Here is a 13682-nt window from a genome sequence, read left to right on the forward strand (position 1 = left end):
TTATAGTTCAAGTTGTTCTTAGTTTGTAAAGGAAATTGTTGCGCCTTGCAAAATTTATAACCAACAAACTGCATACTTTACGTTTGCGAGTATAGATCTTTTCTTTAGTTAAATTTATTTATTTATTAATGATATATACCGTATAAGTCGAAAAAGCGCCTCCCCTAGAATTACCGGCCCTTTTGCCATGAAATATTTAAAAATCGCCTGCCTCGAATGAGCGCCCCTCTAAAAGACGCGAGACACGTATTCAAAGAGGCACTCATTTGAAATAAAATTTGAAAATTGTTAACACAATACTTTAGCAATCTTTTTTGTAAATGAGACATGAAACACTTCTTTAGTTAGATTTATTGCTTATACGGTACGTTTGAATTTTATAAATTTGTTAATTTTTTTTAAAAGAATATTAGTCCATAAAATGTTGGCATTGCTTTTTGAGAAGTCGTTCTCTATTTCATTTTTATAGATGTCATTTATATATCTCAAAATCATAGTTCTAACGACGAAAAAAAAATTTAAGAAACTAATGATTTGAGCCTGAATCTGTTCTTATTTTTCACCAATTTGACGGCTCATCTCTTATGAAATTGTTCTTATAAAAAAGCGTAACTTTTTCTCCAGATATATATGCCTTTTTTACTCACTAAAAACACTCAATAATTTTATGCCCTGTTGGTCTAATGGCTATGGCACTCATGCAAATGAGAGATCCGGGTTCAAATCCTGGACGGGGCTAGGAAAAACAATTATGCATCTAACAACAGCCAGGTAATCCGTGGTCACACATTATTGAGGTGATTTTTTTATCCGAATCCTTATGTATGTGAGAAAACGTGCCAATTTTATAAAATCAATTACTTAGTGCATGTGTTACTTTGCACCAAGTTGGCTTTAAATCTCATAAATATAAAAAAATCCTATTTTTAGCCTTTTTACCGTGTATTTTGGATTATATTCGACTATATTTTGTATTTTTACTCAAAGCTGCCTATGATTTTTCTTTTTCTAAAACTTTGAATGAAACTAACACTTTTTGGTGAACAAGAAACCAAAATAGGCGTTTTTAAAAAATGACTCTCGTTGACTTCTGTGATCATTTCTGTATCTTGACTTTTATTGTTGTTAGAGTTATTAAAAACCAATATTGTCAAATTCATTCGAACCAAGTTGACTTTTAATCTTTAATTTAAAAAAAAGGTTTAACTTCTTGTATTGACACATAATTCTGATGATTCGCTGTATATGGACCTTATATAAATGTAATTATCCTGTTTTTAGGTACTGAATTTGAAATTTGCAGCTTAATATTTAGATATATTGAGAATACGTAATATTTGAGTTGTAGAGGGGAGAGTTTCTATTAAGGTCCCTGCCTGCCTTGCCATCACTCACCGTGCCTTTGCCTACCCTTCCCATGCCTTTTCTGGTGCCTGCCATGCCCTTGCCTACCCCTGCCTTGCTGATTTCTCTTCATGTTTCCTTGCCTGCCTATGCCGTGCCTTTTCCTTGCCTTCATTAATGCCTTTGCCTTGCCTGTGCCTTGCCTACCCCTGCCTTACTGATTCCTCTTCCTGTTTCCTTGTCTTCCTTTGCCGTGCCCTGTTTCCTTGCCTGCATATGCCGTGCCTTTTACTTGCCGTGCTCAATGCCTTTGCCTTGCTTGTGCCTACCATGCCTTGTCTACCCCTGCCTTACTGTTTCCTTGTCTGCCTCTTTGCCGTGCCCTGTTTCCTTGCCTGCCTTTGCCGTGCCCTTTCCTTGCCGTGCTTAATGCCTTTGCCTTGGCAACCTCTCCGCAACACTTTCTATACTAGTTACCTTTATTTCTGCAAGTAAATATCGGGACTGTGAATCCATGTATTCTACTTTGTAGGAATGTCCCATCACGTATATAGCTTGTTCTAGCTAGCTAGCTAGCTACAATCACCCACAAAATGTGTTGCCCCTGGCAATTTTATACCACAGACTAAGAACCAAAAAGTTTAGCAAGTCTGGAAATGAACATAGCTGGCCAGATATTTTGCACATAGTACGTTCCGTTATTACCCATGATCAATGTTTATAAAGGTATGTCACATGTAATCGGTTATGTTGCTTAGCCACAAAGAGCAGTTTTTAACATTGAGGGGGGGATAGAGAGCCATATTCTTTGTAGCAGTTGTAGCTATATATATATTGTACGCATGTTAGGGAATAAACTTTTTTAACCCTGCTGCTGAGCACACACCAGTGTGGCTCAAGTTACAGAAACTAAAATTATTTCAATATACATAACATATAGCTAGGGAAATTCTTTCAACATCATTTCTTATTACTGTGGCTTTTTAAATTCCGATAAGCGGTTCTCATGCAACCGTCAACGTATATTAAAAGTCTTTAATTAAATATATTCATTATTTCCTATTTAATTTCCCAAGATGTACAAATACTGTTCCTAACTTCTGTTTCTGTAACTTGACCTGATCTTACATCAACAGGGCTCTAGCAACGTTTTTGTTCAGTTTGGAATAAGAGCTTTTTATCCTACTGTCATAAAAACCTGTTTGCAAAATAAACATATATATACTGCTGTTTGTTTTTTAGCTGGACAGGGTAACAATGGGCTGTTTCTGCTGTATTTTTTTAAACTGAATTGCAATAAAGGTTTTTTGGAAAATGTGTTTAAGCCTATCAGATGTCACGATTAATTTTGATCTTTCACAGAAACTTTTCCCATAAAATATTGCAGTTTTTTTACTTTGAGAGGGTAAAAACAGGTTATAAACTGTATTTTTATTTTTAAATGTTACAAAATTTTCCAGAAAAAAAAATTGTTTTAGGAGCGTGGGATAATAACAGGTTGTTAACTGTCTGTTTGTTTGAACCGACGTTAGGATAGTTTTTTGGAAATGGGTTTTATGCCGAAACGTATGTGCGAAACAGAATATCTGTACAAATCACTAAGCCCAGTGTTAACAACAAGCTGTTACCTGTGTTTCTATTTAACAGAAGTTGCGCTAATATTTTATTTGAAATCTTATTAAACATATATGGATGTGCAACATTGTTTACCTATACTAAGCGCTTACCCTGGATTGAAATTCACTTTTTAAGTTTTGCGAGAAACATTTTGAGAAATTCGCTAAGATGGGCACAACATATAAACTGTATTTTTGAAGAAAAGTTATTATTTGAAAAATATATTACACCTGAAACATCTTACTGTTGTGTGTGCTTCACATAATTTATGATATACTGCATACTTGTACTAAAGCGCTCCACATAAATGTGTGGCACAGTTTACAAAACTTATAAATCTCTCTACACCAGACGTTTAACGCCTGGTGTTGGAGTTACTTGTGACTAAACCAGACATTTCAATGCCAGGTCCCCCTGTCTAGTTACTGAAAAGACTATGTGAGCATATATAAGATGCACATGTAAAATTTTTTTATATGTGTATATTCATGCCCTGTTGGTCTAATGGCTATGATACTCATGCAAATGAGAGATCCAGGTTCAAATCCTGGACAGGGCTAGGAAAAATATAATTATCTTGCATCTACAACAGGCAGGTATGTATTCATAAGTATATGATATTAGCTATATTGAGTATAATAGGTAATTATTGAGTTGCGGAGGGGGGAATTGCGTACATTCATCACTTTCATTTATAGAGCCCAAAAATGCTTTGTTTTTGTAATAGATCTATCACTTTATGGTAAAAAGTTTTGTGTTGATAAACCTGCTAGGCACAAGAAACCAAAAAGGCGTTTTTTTACACTTTTTTTGCCTTTCTCGTGGACTTCTCTGATTATTTCCAATTCTTGACTTTTTAATGTTGTTGTCTTTGGAACCAAGTTAATTTTTAATCTCAGGTTTATCAAAAAATGATAGTTTTTTCAGCGTTATGACTGATTGTTTAAATATTTGTACTGGCACATAATTCTGCTAACATGATTCACTGTATATTGACCTGATATAAATTTGAGACCTTTTTTATGAGCCATTGAATTTGAAATATTTGCACCTCGATATGTTCTATACTCCTGCCCTAATATGATACATAGCTTAGACATATTGAGTATACACATTCTTTGAGTTGTAGGGGCAGATTTTCTATTAAGGTGCCTGCCTCTGCCTTGCCGTTCCCTGGCCTTGCCGGCGCTGACTGTTTCTTTGCCTACTCTTCCTATGCCTTTTCTGGTGCCTGCCTACTATGCCTTGCCTGAGCCTTCCATGCCTTGCCTACCCTGCTTTGCCTACCCCTACCTTGCTTACCCCTGCCTTTCTGATTCTTCTTCCTGTTTCCTTGCCTGGCTTTGGCCGTACCCTTTCCTTGGCCATGCTTAATGCCTTTGCCTTGGCAACCTCTCCGCAACACTTTCTATATTGATTGTTAAAAAGATTTCTGGGTTTTCTAAAGGCATGCATCTCACGGGAATTACAAATAAATGTCTAGGTAGCTATATAGCTAGCCATGGCGAGCTAACGTAGTTACTTAGCTACTTAGAGCTAACATAAAAGATAGGAAAAATTAAAAACACGTAAAAGTTGCGGGACAGAAACTATAAAAGGCAAGGTACGTACAGTAAAATTGATAACTTACGAAATGATCACTTTGTTTCGATTTGTTCGCCACCCACCCCAATGAAGCCAGGTTCGAAGAAATTAATTCTCCATCGTAGGCTTTCTGTACGCGAGAAAAGCAATACTTAGAACCCTGCACCTGAATCGGGGTCCAGAACTGCAGTTCGAAAACGTTTCTTTCGCAAGATCGTCCTCAGAGGCTTTTCCTCTTTTGGCATCAAAGCCTGCAGTTTACATCCGAAATGGATAATTTATTTGCGCGTCATAATATATGCAACGATTTAGGTTGGATAGGAGGATGAACCAGACTCATCCTCGTCTCTAGGGTTTGTTGCCTATTCCAGGGCCGCTAGCGCTTACTCAGACCTTGATCTTTCGGATCATGTTCATCAGTAATGAATTTACCATGCTAAAGCACATTATATTGCTGTTTAAACGCCAGCATGCTTCTGCGAAAACATTTATTTGCTAGCTTAGGGAAGGGATCGTAGTGTAGTGTAGCGTAGGCATAAAGACTGGAGGTTGCTAATTTTGACCCAATTTTAAACCTATCATTAATCTGGGTTGCTTATAAAAATTATTAATCCAGTATTTAAAAGATATTGATAACTTATTTTATACCTAGCTAGCAAACTATCTAAGCTAGCTTTCATCTTGTTTCCTTTATTGAATATATTATATGCCGTCCCGTTATGAAAAAAGAGACAAAGAGTCCTGTGATCGAGGTGTAATGGTGTAAAGAAAGCCTAAAAAGCCTAAGTTTAAAGTATCCGAGAGATGAGCATTTTTATATGCAGTGAAAGGGAAATTATGTTTGCTCGGAGATCATTCTTACTCAAAACATTAAAGAGGAAAGGATTTCCTAATAATGATCACGTGAGGAAATACAATTGAAATACCCAGTAAAAAAGCGCAGTCAGTACCGTTATCCGATTAAGCTCTCAGCACTTAAAAGCACCCTCCACGATTAAGTGCCAATGCAAAAATTCAAAAACTAGTCGGTTGCCCGTGCAAAAATCCACGGGTTCGCCCGGCCTTTTTATACAGCATTAAGAGGGATCTTTCTGAGAATTTTGTTCACGCGTTTAATCCTATTTTTTATCCGAAAATCCAGAAAAAACGGATTTGGGGACAATCTTTGGTTTTTATTTATGCGGACAATATGTTAATAACTTCTACTTTGTCAGGAACTATGAATAGAATGTAAAAATTCGCACAAGTGCTGACATCAGCAAAAATTCATCTCTGCTATTTTGTTTCATTCACGACGTGTATGCACAGATTAATTCAATCTCGACAACCGACTTTTTCTGATACTGCGAAACTCCGCATAAAATCGCCATTACTTACAATTGATAGAAAATAGCACATTAGAAAGGAATTATTATATTGAAAATGTACACTAACGTTACAATAAACGCATGAAAAAATATACCTTTAAAATTTCTACATGCAACTTTGTCACAATCTTCTACAGATAAAAAAGACTTTAGATAAAATGACGCAATTAAAAAATAGATTTAAAAATTCTACATGCAAGAATGTCACAATCTATAAATGCAGTTTAAATACTACTTGTGCAAATTACAATATAAGTTCTCATAAAATCAAATAAAAATAGATTTAACATAACTACAAACAAGTCTGCTACTGCAGTTACAAGAAGACTTAAATCACGTAAAAAAGTGAAACATAATATACCATGCTACACCTGAACAACAATTCCCTATACCATGCTTATGCAGTTTTAAACACGTGAAACATTTGTAACAATGCGTTGTAGGATCATTGCTAACATGATTTTTAAATGGAAATATCTGGTGAGTAGGCACAAAGATATTTGATTTTATCATTAATGTGTCATTGCTTCTGTACAAAATTAAATATGTGCTAACAAAAGCTTTAATGAACCTCTTCATAGTTTTAGTTTACACATTCTGTTACCCCTCTTTGTTATTAAGAACTACAACCCTCGAAAATACATATTGGGAATTTCATTTTGAGCTCACCCTTCCCCCCATAGTCAAGATGGTATTTGCCTAGCTGATTTATTCAGAAGTAGTTCAGGAACCGCAGAGGAAAATAACATTGACTTTTTGAGGGAAAGGGGGACAGTTGAAAGACATTATGACAAAATACAAGGAAAGAAGGCCTAATTGGCCATTTATCACCTTTTTTACCAAATATTTTTTCAGAGGTTGTCTGAATATTGAAAATTTAAAAAAATTCATAACTTTAGAATTACTGGTCTTTTGACTTTAATATTTTGCATATTCAACTAACAGGTAACAAGTTTTACATATGTGTTGTTATTATTTGAGAAATCAATAATGGCGGATATGAGCTGCAATATTTGTGATTTTCATGATTAGTCTGAAAAATTGAGAGTTTACCTAATATGTGTTATATTTTTAGCTATAAAAATGAAATATCAAAAATTGAGAAAATCCCATGCTGTACACATTTATGTCTTTCACAAAGACAAAGGGGTTAGGAGATCCGCGATATACGAAAGAGATATAAACACTACTCTAAATCCTCCGTATATAGACACACAAAACTGATATTGCACAGAATCTGATGACAGAAGACATGCAAATGCTGGAAGGCCAAAATCGTTAACAGTACAAGATAAACAAAATTAGGGAATTACACTGGCTACAGGAGGAAGAAGGCACCTTTGTGTCAAATCATCTGGGGGTCTGTGCTAATGCAACTTATGTCACAAGAATGCACAGTTCGTAACCATAAGAAAAAGGCAGGATTAACTACCAACAGACGAGAAAAAAGGAAAGAATGTCCATCAATGATTTGTTTAAAAGGCGGATGTTTTGTGCAAAAATGCAAAAAGATTATGCAGATGTTTGGAAACAAGGGATTTCATTTCATTTGGATTGCAAAAGTTTTTAACATAAGAAGAATCCAAGGGACCAAGCCAGAGCCTATCATAGCCAGGAATGGAGAAGGAAAAGTGAGGGATTAAGCCAAGGTTGTACTGCAAATACCAGAAATGTGGAAAGTGGTGGCAAGATGGCGCAGTTCGTTGTGGCCATTGCGTACGATAAATAATATGTGAAAGATATGATAAAATGAACGGCAAGTATTTTCAGATTTTATTGCGCAAAATTTTGATTTTATGTTTTCGTAATGTGAAGCGAAAGATGAAAATTTTTTTTGCAGGATGGATTTTGAAGTGAAAATTTTTCTTGTGCTGTTATAGAAAAGGTTAGGGCTAAGATATTTAAGATATCTCCTCGAAGTTTGGATTTAAATCCTGATGAGAATTTTTTTAACATTATAACAGAACAGTTGGAAAGTGATGCGATAACACATGAGAAACATTACACATGAGAATTTTGAGGCTTTTGTTCAACAAGTCCATAATACAATGCTGAATTAATCTTTTAAAAACGTAACAAAATTATAGACAGCATGCCTAATCGAACAAAACAAACAAGTTTATTTAAAATATTAACAAAGTTTTTCATGTTATTGCTGGAAATATAACGGTTAACCGAATGACAAAACCCGGCTTAAGAGAGTTTGCAAACATTTTTCAAGCCTAAAACACTAAATTATTGCTTTTATGTTTAATTTAAGGAAATACCAACGGTTAACCCAACTGTTCCTTAAAACATATTATATAATCATTATACAACGGGGAATGCCTTGCCACTAATATTGTTTACAAGGTCGAAGTCAACACCAACGAACGGAGAGACAACTATTATTGCACATCGAAAAGCGAATTTAAAAATAGATTCAACAACCACACCAAATCGTTACAGCACCAAAAGTACAAAAAGGAGACTGAGCTTTTGAAGTTTATTTGGAAGTTAAAGCATGAAGAAAAAGAATTCACCATTAACTAGTCTATAGCCACGCGTGCAAGACATACAAAGGTGGTACCACTTGTTGTGACTTCTGTTTCACAGAAAAACTATGTACTTTGAGAGCTGACTCAAAAAATCTGTTAAACAAAAGGAACAAGCTCATCAGCAAATGTTGTCATAGAAACAAATATGTAGTTAACAATGTAAAATAAAGTCACAATTGTAAATCCCTTGGTCAACTGTAATTTTGTAATTTTATAAAACAATTTCACATTTTGTAGTCACTTGTAGTTTGAGAATTGTTGAGAAACATGAAACTCAGAGTTGGCACTAAATTTTATGTGGTTACTTAGTTTTACTTTAACATATATATTATTATGTAATTACTAGCCGGGAAACCCGGTGTCGAAACGCCCTGAGGGGTGCTTAATAAGAGTCGTAAACTGTGCCACACGGTCAGGTGGGTCCTTTAGTACAGGTATGCAGTATGCCGTAAATCAAGCAAAGCGCATACACCATTATAGTGTTGCAACTGTCACATATTTTTCAAAAAAGAACTTTCCCACAACAAAAGCTGAAATAAAAACAGAGTTTACAAACCATTGTTACTCCGTCATAGCAAAAACAATTAGTCAATATTATTTTATTTTGCGGAATCAGTTTCAGTAAACGTTAAAAAATTAATCGTGACATCGGGCTAAGCGTTTAGTACAGTTAAACAGAGTTGAAGAGGCGTGAAGGGACAATACCCTTTTGAAAAAACTTTCTCGCAGACTCTGTTTAAATAAAAACACCAGAAATAGTCCATTACCAACACAGGGTTGAGTGGTTAGTCCAGGTAAACAGTGTTGCACACCCGTACATACGGGATATGCACACCCGTACAGACGGGATAGGTACATAGCACAGGTACTCTGTGTCTCATTAATAAACTTTTGACTTTTGCTAAATTTACCTACCTCTACCTCTAGCTAAAACTTTTACATTTTAGCTAGAGGTAGCTAACCACAGTTCACAACCAAGTAAAGTTAACACAAAAATCAGAAATGTTAGATAACATCTACGTTGGTAGCCAGAATCTTAAAATTGGTTTTGTTTAAGATTAATAAATGGCTAGAAAACGTGACAGTAAGAGGCAAATAAAAATAATACAAATCTTTAGGTGGCTGAATAGGTAGCTTAGCTAGTAGCTAGCTAGCTTACTATAAAGTAAAGGTGAATAAAAATGTAAACAAAAAAAAATACCCGAAAGTAAAAGAAACTGCAATCTTGTTAGAATACAAATAGAAGTATCAGAAAGAAAAATTAAAGCAAACAGTTAAGAAGCTTTTCTTTCTCCAGCAATGAGTTGGTTCAATCTGCTTGCCAATTTCGGACCGATAACATAAAAATCGTTGCTAAGAAATATGAAGAGCTTTAGTTTCTGATTGGTCATTTATATAAAACTCCGCCCCTGATTGGACCTTTATTTTAGCGGCAATTGTCCCTGTGCCAGTGGGGGCCCAACGGTTTCTCGCCCTGTATATTTTCTATTTCGTGCGTGGTTAACACAAGTCGCTTTTGACGCACAAACAGACAGACGACGGCTATTATTATAGAGATATATTTATATTTTTATTAAAAAATTAGGGTCCTTAAAAAAATTGCCGTTTACTGTTTTCCAGCCTACCATTGCATTTTCTTGCTGACCACAAATATTTTGATCCTTTAATATTCTTTTATTTTCCCAGTATTTCGCTGATTTCTGACACAAAAATGGTTAAATTACTGACGTAAATTAATTCTCCATAAGTATAAGCATAGTTAAATAAAAACATAGCAAACAAATCGCTAAGCAAATGAATAATCAAAACAAAAGAGTACCTTATGTATTTACGCTGACATGTTTCAAGTTAGTTAAGATGGTGCCGACATTTGCTGTGACTGCTGTGGAGCACTCAGCTATGGAGAACATTGGTTCTTTCCATAAACAAGCTATTAAAGCTTGACAAAGAGCAAACTTTTTAAGTTATATTGATGTCAACATTTCCCGGTTTAGAAAATCCTGAAGTAACGATTGAACTGGACAACAACACCTGATAATAGCAGTCCATGCTGGGGACTAAGAACAACAACAAACAGCAGTTCTGAAGTGCAACGATTGTTGTCCTGGAGGTACAAAAAATAGACCCAGCATTATACAGTAAAGCAAGGGTCACGAAGAGACTGAAGTAGAAAAAATGACTTTTTTTTGTTTGACGAAAAGGAAAAAATAAATAATCTGCCACCCGACCGACTTAAGCGCAGCCTAACCTTTTATTGGCACTTAATTTTAATGTTATAGATGGTATATAGTGCTTATCACTTGTGGCTTTCTGGTCCCATATGAACAAAAGTTTCCTTGTTAGGCAAGATAAATTTATGTTGCTGTGGCATAATTTCGAAAATAAACAATAGATTCTTATCACAAGAATCAATATAAACTTATCACAAAAATTTCAGCTTCTAAGTGACATTTGTGACCGAAAAAGCGTTTTGAATGCACAAACAACAGAATTTCTTTAAACATACAACGTCAAATAACATATTAAAGGTACACATTGCTCGAAGAAAGATAAGGAAAAAACCTAACAAAATATTTGAATTAACGCACAAATACACGCTGGTTAAGGCATTGAAAGAGCCTTTTTACCAAAATAGGTTTGTTATTTTTAGGAGACTATACAAAAGTTATTGACAGTTTAAGCGAAGAAATCTCTTAACAATTTTGGAAGTGATCCTGAAATGGAATAATGTATTGTGTCCGACATGAAGAGAAGGAAATGAGAAAGCAAGGTTTAAGAATCCATAAAAATTATGATAGAAATTATGAATTACGTTTTAGCTAATAGATGCAAGGATTGTGTGTTTTTGTACCATAAAAGAATTTAATGATGAAATTAAAAAAAAATTAAGAGACCTAAGAATGCTGGAAAATCTCTTTAATATGTGGCTAATGACAAATTACAAAAAGAACCAATGAGTTGTCTGCTTTGTCATACGGCAAGGCAGTTTTATCAATAGAATGTACAATTACAAAGAAATACTTAAACACTTGATAGAGAATGCAATCTTTAACATGCTACACACTTTTTTTTTGAATTTTGCACCGTATAACATAATTCTGATATGCAAAATGTCACGAACAATCATCAAAGAAACTGGTAATGTTCCTATCAGTGTTTTTTTCAATCTCAAAATTGACTTTTAAACTCAATCTTATAAAATGAAAAATATTTGAAGTAAAAAATCCTACTTGATACAATTTTTAAATAAAAAAGTCTGTAAAAACAGAAAAATAAAACATTCAGATAAAAAAGGTTGAATGATGGATAAAAACAAAATGAAAACATCAAAACAAGGTATATTATAGAAAAATATTGCTTATTACTGTTGTTTTTATTCGAAAGTGGTTGTGAATTGCGTGTGTCTGCTGAGATCTACAATGCAAAGTCATTAGAAAGGCTGTTTTAGACTTTAGTTAACATAAAACAGTAGTACCTTTAAATCCTGAAATAATCTACCAATGGAATATAAAGGTGAGCAATAAAGTTCAAAAACATAATGTACACCATTCTTTGTTATAATGCCTATTTGCAAGTTTTTAATTAGATTTTAGACCTAAGAATTTTGGAAACAAGGTTTTTGCTAAATTAGGATTATTATAACGTAACATATGTCTGTATTTTTGAATGATTAAGGCATTGGCACAGAATATCGGATTGTAAATAAGAAAAATATACCTAACAAAGACATGGAATGGGAATGAAACCTTATTAGAGGGTAAAAAAATTAAATTGTTAGCAATGGTGACTACAATTATTGAAGCACTTGGATTTTTTTAAGCATAAGCGAGTAATGGTGTCATATGCAGCATAACATACAAATAAAAATATAACACTAATCTTCTAAAAACCTGTACTTCTAAACTTGATTTTGCTCAACCCATCCCCATGCAATAATTGAAATACGACCCTCTGAATGATATTTTTCTGGTGGTACCTAAAGACAAAGAGCAAAAAGTTTTAAAACAAATTTTATGAGTTAAGAACATTTACCTGTCCACCTACGTCAAGAAAAAACTAGAGGAGAATTAGTATGTCATAATACTGACATACAGAAACATCTTCCATACCTGCAGAATCCCATGCCTCGAAATCACATTTACATCTTTGGAAAATACATATATTGTACCATTTGGTTGTGGCATTGAAATAACTGTTTTTGTAGTTGCATGCTCAAATGCTGCTTCTCTCTCGGCTCCAAATGAGACAGCAACTGTAAAATTTTGTGTTTTAGCTTTATCAGGTTTAATAGCTGCAGCATCATGATGAAAAGGCTTCCACTCTTTTGAATCACGATACCAATTTAAACGTGTCGCTATAAAAAAAAAAAATGAATTTATTAAAGGTTGCAAAAGTTGTCTAAAAATTATTTTTCTGAACCATTCTTATACACGGTTCAGTTTCAGCCTACAATTGTTTAAATAAATCTTTTTATCTTGTTAAAATGCTCTTATAGATGATTTCTGCCATTTACAATTCCAGCAGCAAGCTCTTTCGGCTCAGGCATCTCTTGTGGCAGGAAAAAATATTGGGCTCTAGGTGAAGCAAGATTATTTTAGTACATTTCTTTACACAAAGGGATTTGTTAGGACGCTGAAATTCATCTTTTGAGAATTGAAGGAAGGAAAATTGTTATGAATTAAGAAGGCTTTGACCATGAAGAGTGAAATAAGTGAAATAATTTTTTTGTGAAATTTTGTGAAAAAAGTTTACAAATCCTTCATATGTGTCTTAAGTACTGTTACCAAGCAATCAATTTTTTCATATTTGTTTTTCACACTTCAAGATTATATTTTTCTTCTTTTTCTTATCATCTGCAATTACATGGCTGTCCCCATGCCACAACTGCCATAAGTCTGTTTCCTCAATGCCAGATTGTCGTATTTCCCCCAATAACTTGTTATAAATTGTCAAATCATTTGGCTCACAAAAACAAATCATTCACAACTAATACATCTCGCGATGTTATTTTGTATAATTTGGCTGATGAGTGTATAACACGAAACTCGGAGTACCGAACCAATGTCAAGTTAATTTTTACTTCCTTTACTAGATTATATTATATATTTAAACAATGGTTAGCTGAAACTGTGAACTTGTGTATTTAGCTAGTCTTTACCCTTAAAATCCATGTCAAAATAATCGCTGATCTTATTTAGGACCATGTGAAATGTGGGACAAGACTCCTTCCACT

General features: G+C 34.2%; 1 protein-coding gene across 1 annotated transcript; it reads right to left on the bottom strand.

Annotated features, from left to right (window-relative positions):
* Nucleotides 1-12347: 12347 nt before the first annotated feature.
* On the bottom strand, nucleotides 12348-13429 carry LOC130629814 (uncharacterized). Its single transcript, XM_057443176.1, has 6 exons — nucleotides 13269-13429; nucleotides 12963-13023; nucleotides 12880-12895; nucleotides 12559-12803; nucleotides 12482-12505; nucleotides 12348-12425 (listed from the first exon to the last, which is right to left on the bottom strand). Exons 1-6 carry the CDS (start codon nucleotides 13427-13429, stop codon nucleotides 12348-12350), a joined length of 585 nt encoding a protein of 194 aa, XP_057299159.1.
* Nucleotides 13430-13682: the final 253 nt, after the last annotated feature.

The sequence above is a fragment of the Hydractinia symbiolongicarpus genome, chromosome 2 (assembly GCF_029227915.1).
Source record: "Hydractinia symbiolongicarpus strain clone_291-10 chromosome 2, HSymV2.1, whole genome shotgun sequence".
NCBI classification, from domain to species: Eukaryota; Metazoa; Cnidaria; class Hydrozoa; order Anthoathecata; family Hydractiniidae; genus Hydractinia; species Hydractinia symbiolongicarpus.

Excerpts from the sequence above, each read along its gene's own strand:
- LOC130629814 (XM_057443176.1), bottom strand. The coding sequence starts at position 13,429 with ATGATTTGTTTTTGTGAGCCAAATGATTTGACAATTTATAACAAGTTA. Across the intron at positions 13,024-13,268 it reads AAGAAAAATATAATCTTGAA|AGCCCAATATTTTTTCCTGC; the intron begins GTGTGAAAAACA and ends TGCTTCACCTAG. Across the intron at positions 12,426-12,481 it reads TTCTTGACGTAGGTGGACAG|GTACCACCAGAAAAATATCA; the intron begins GTAAATGTTCTT and ends CTTTGTCTTTAG.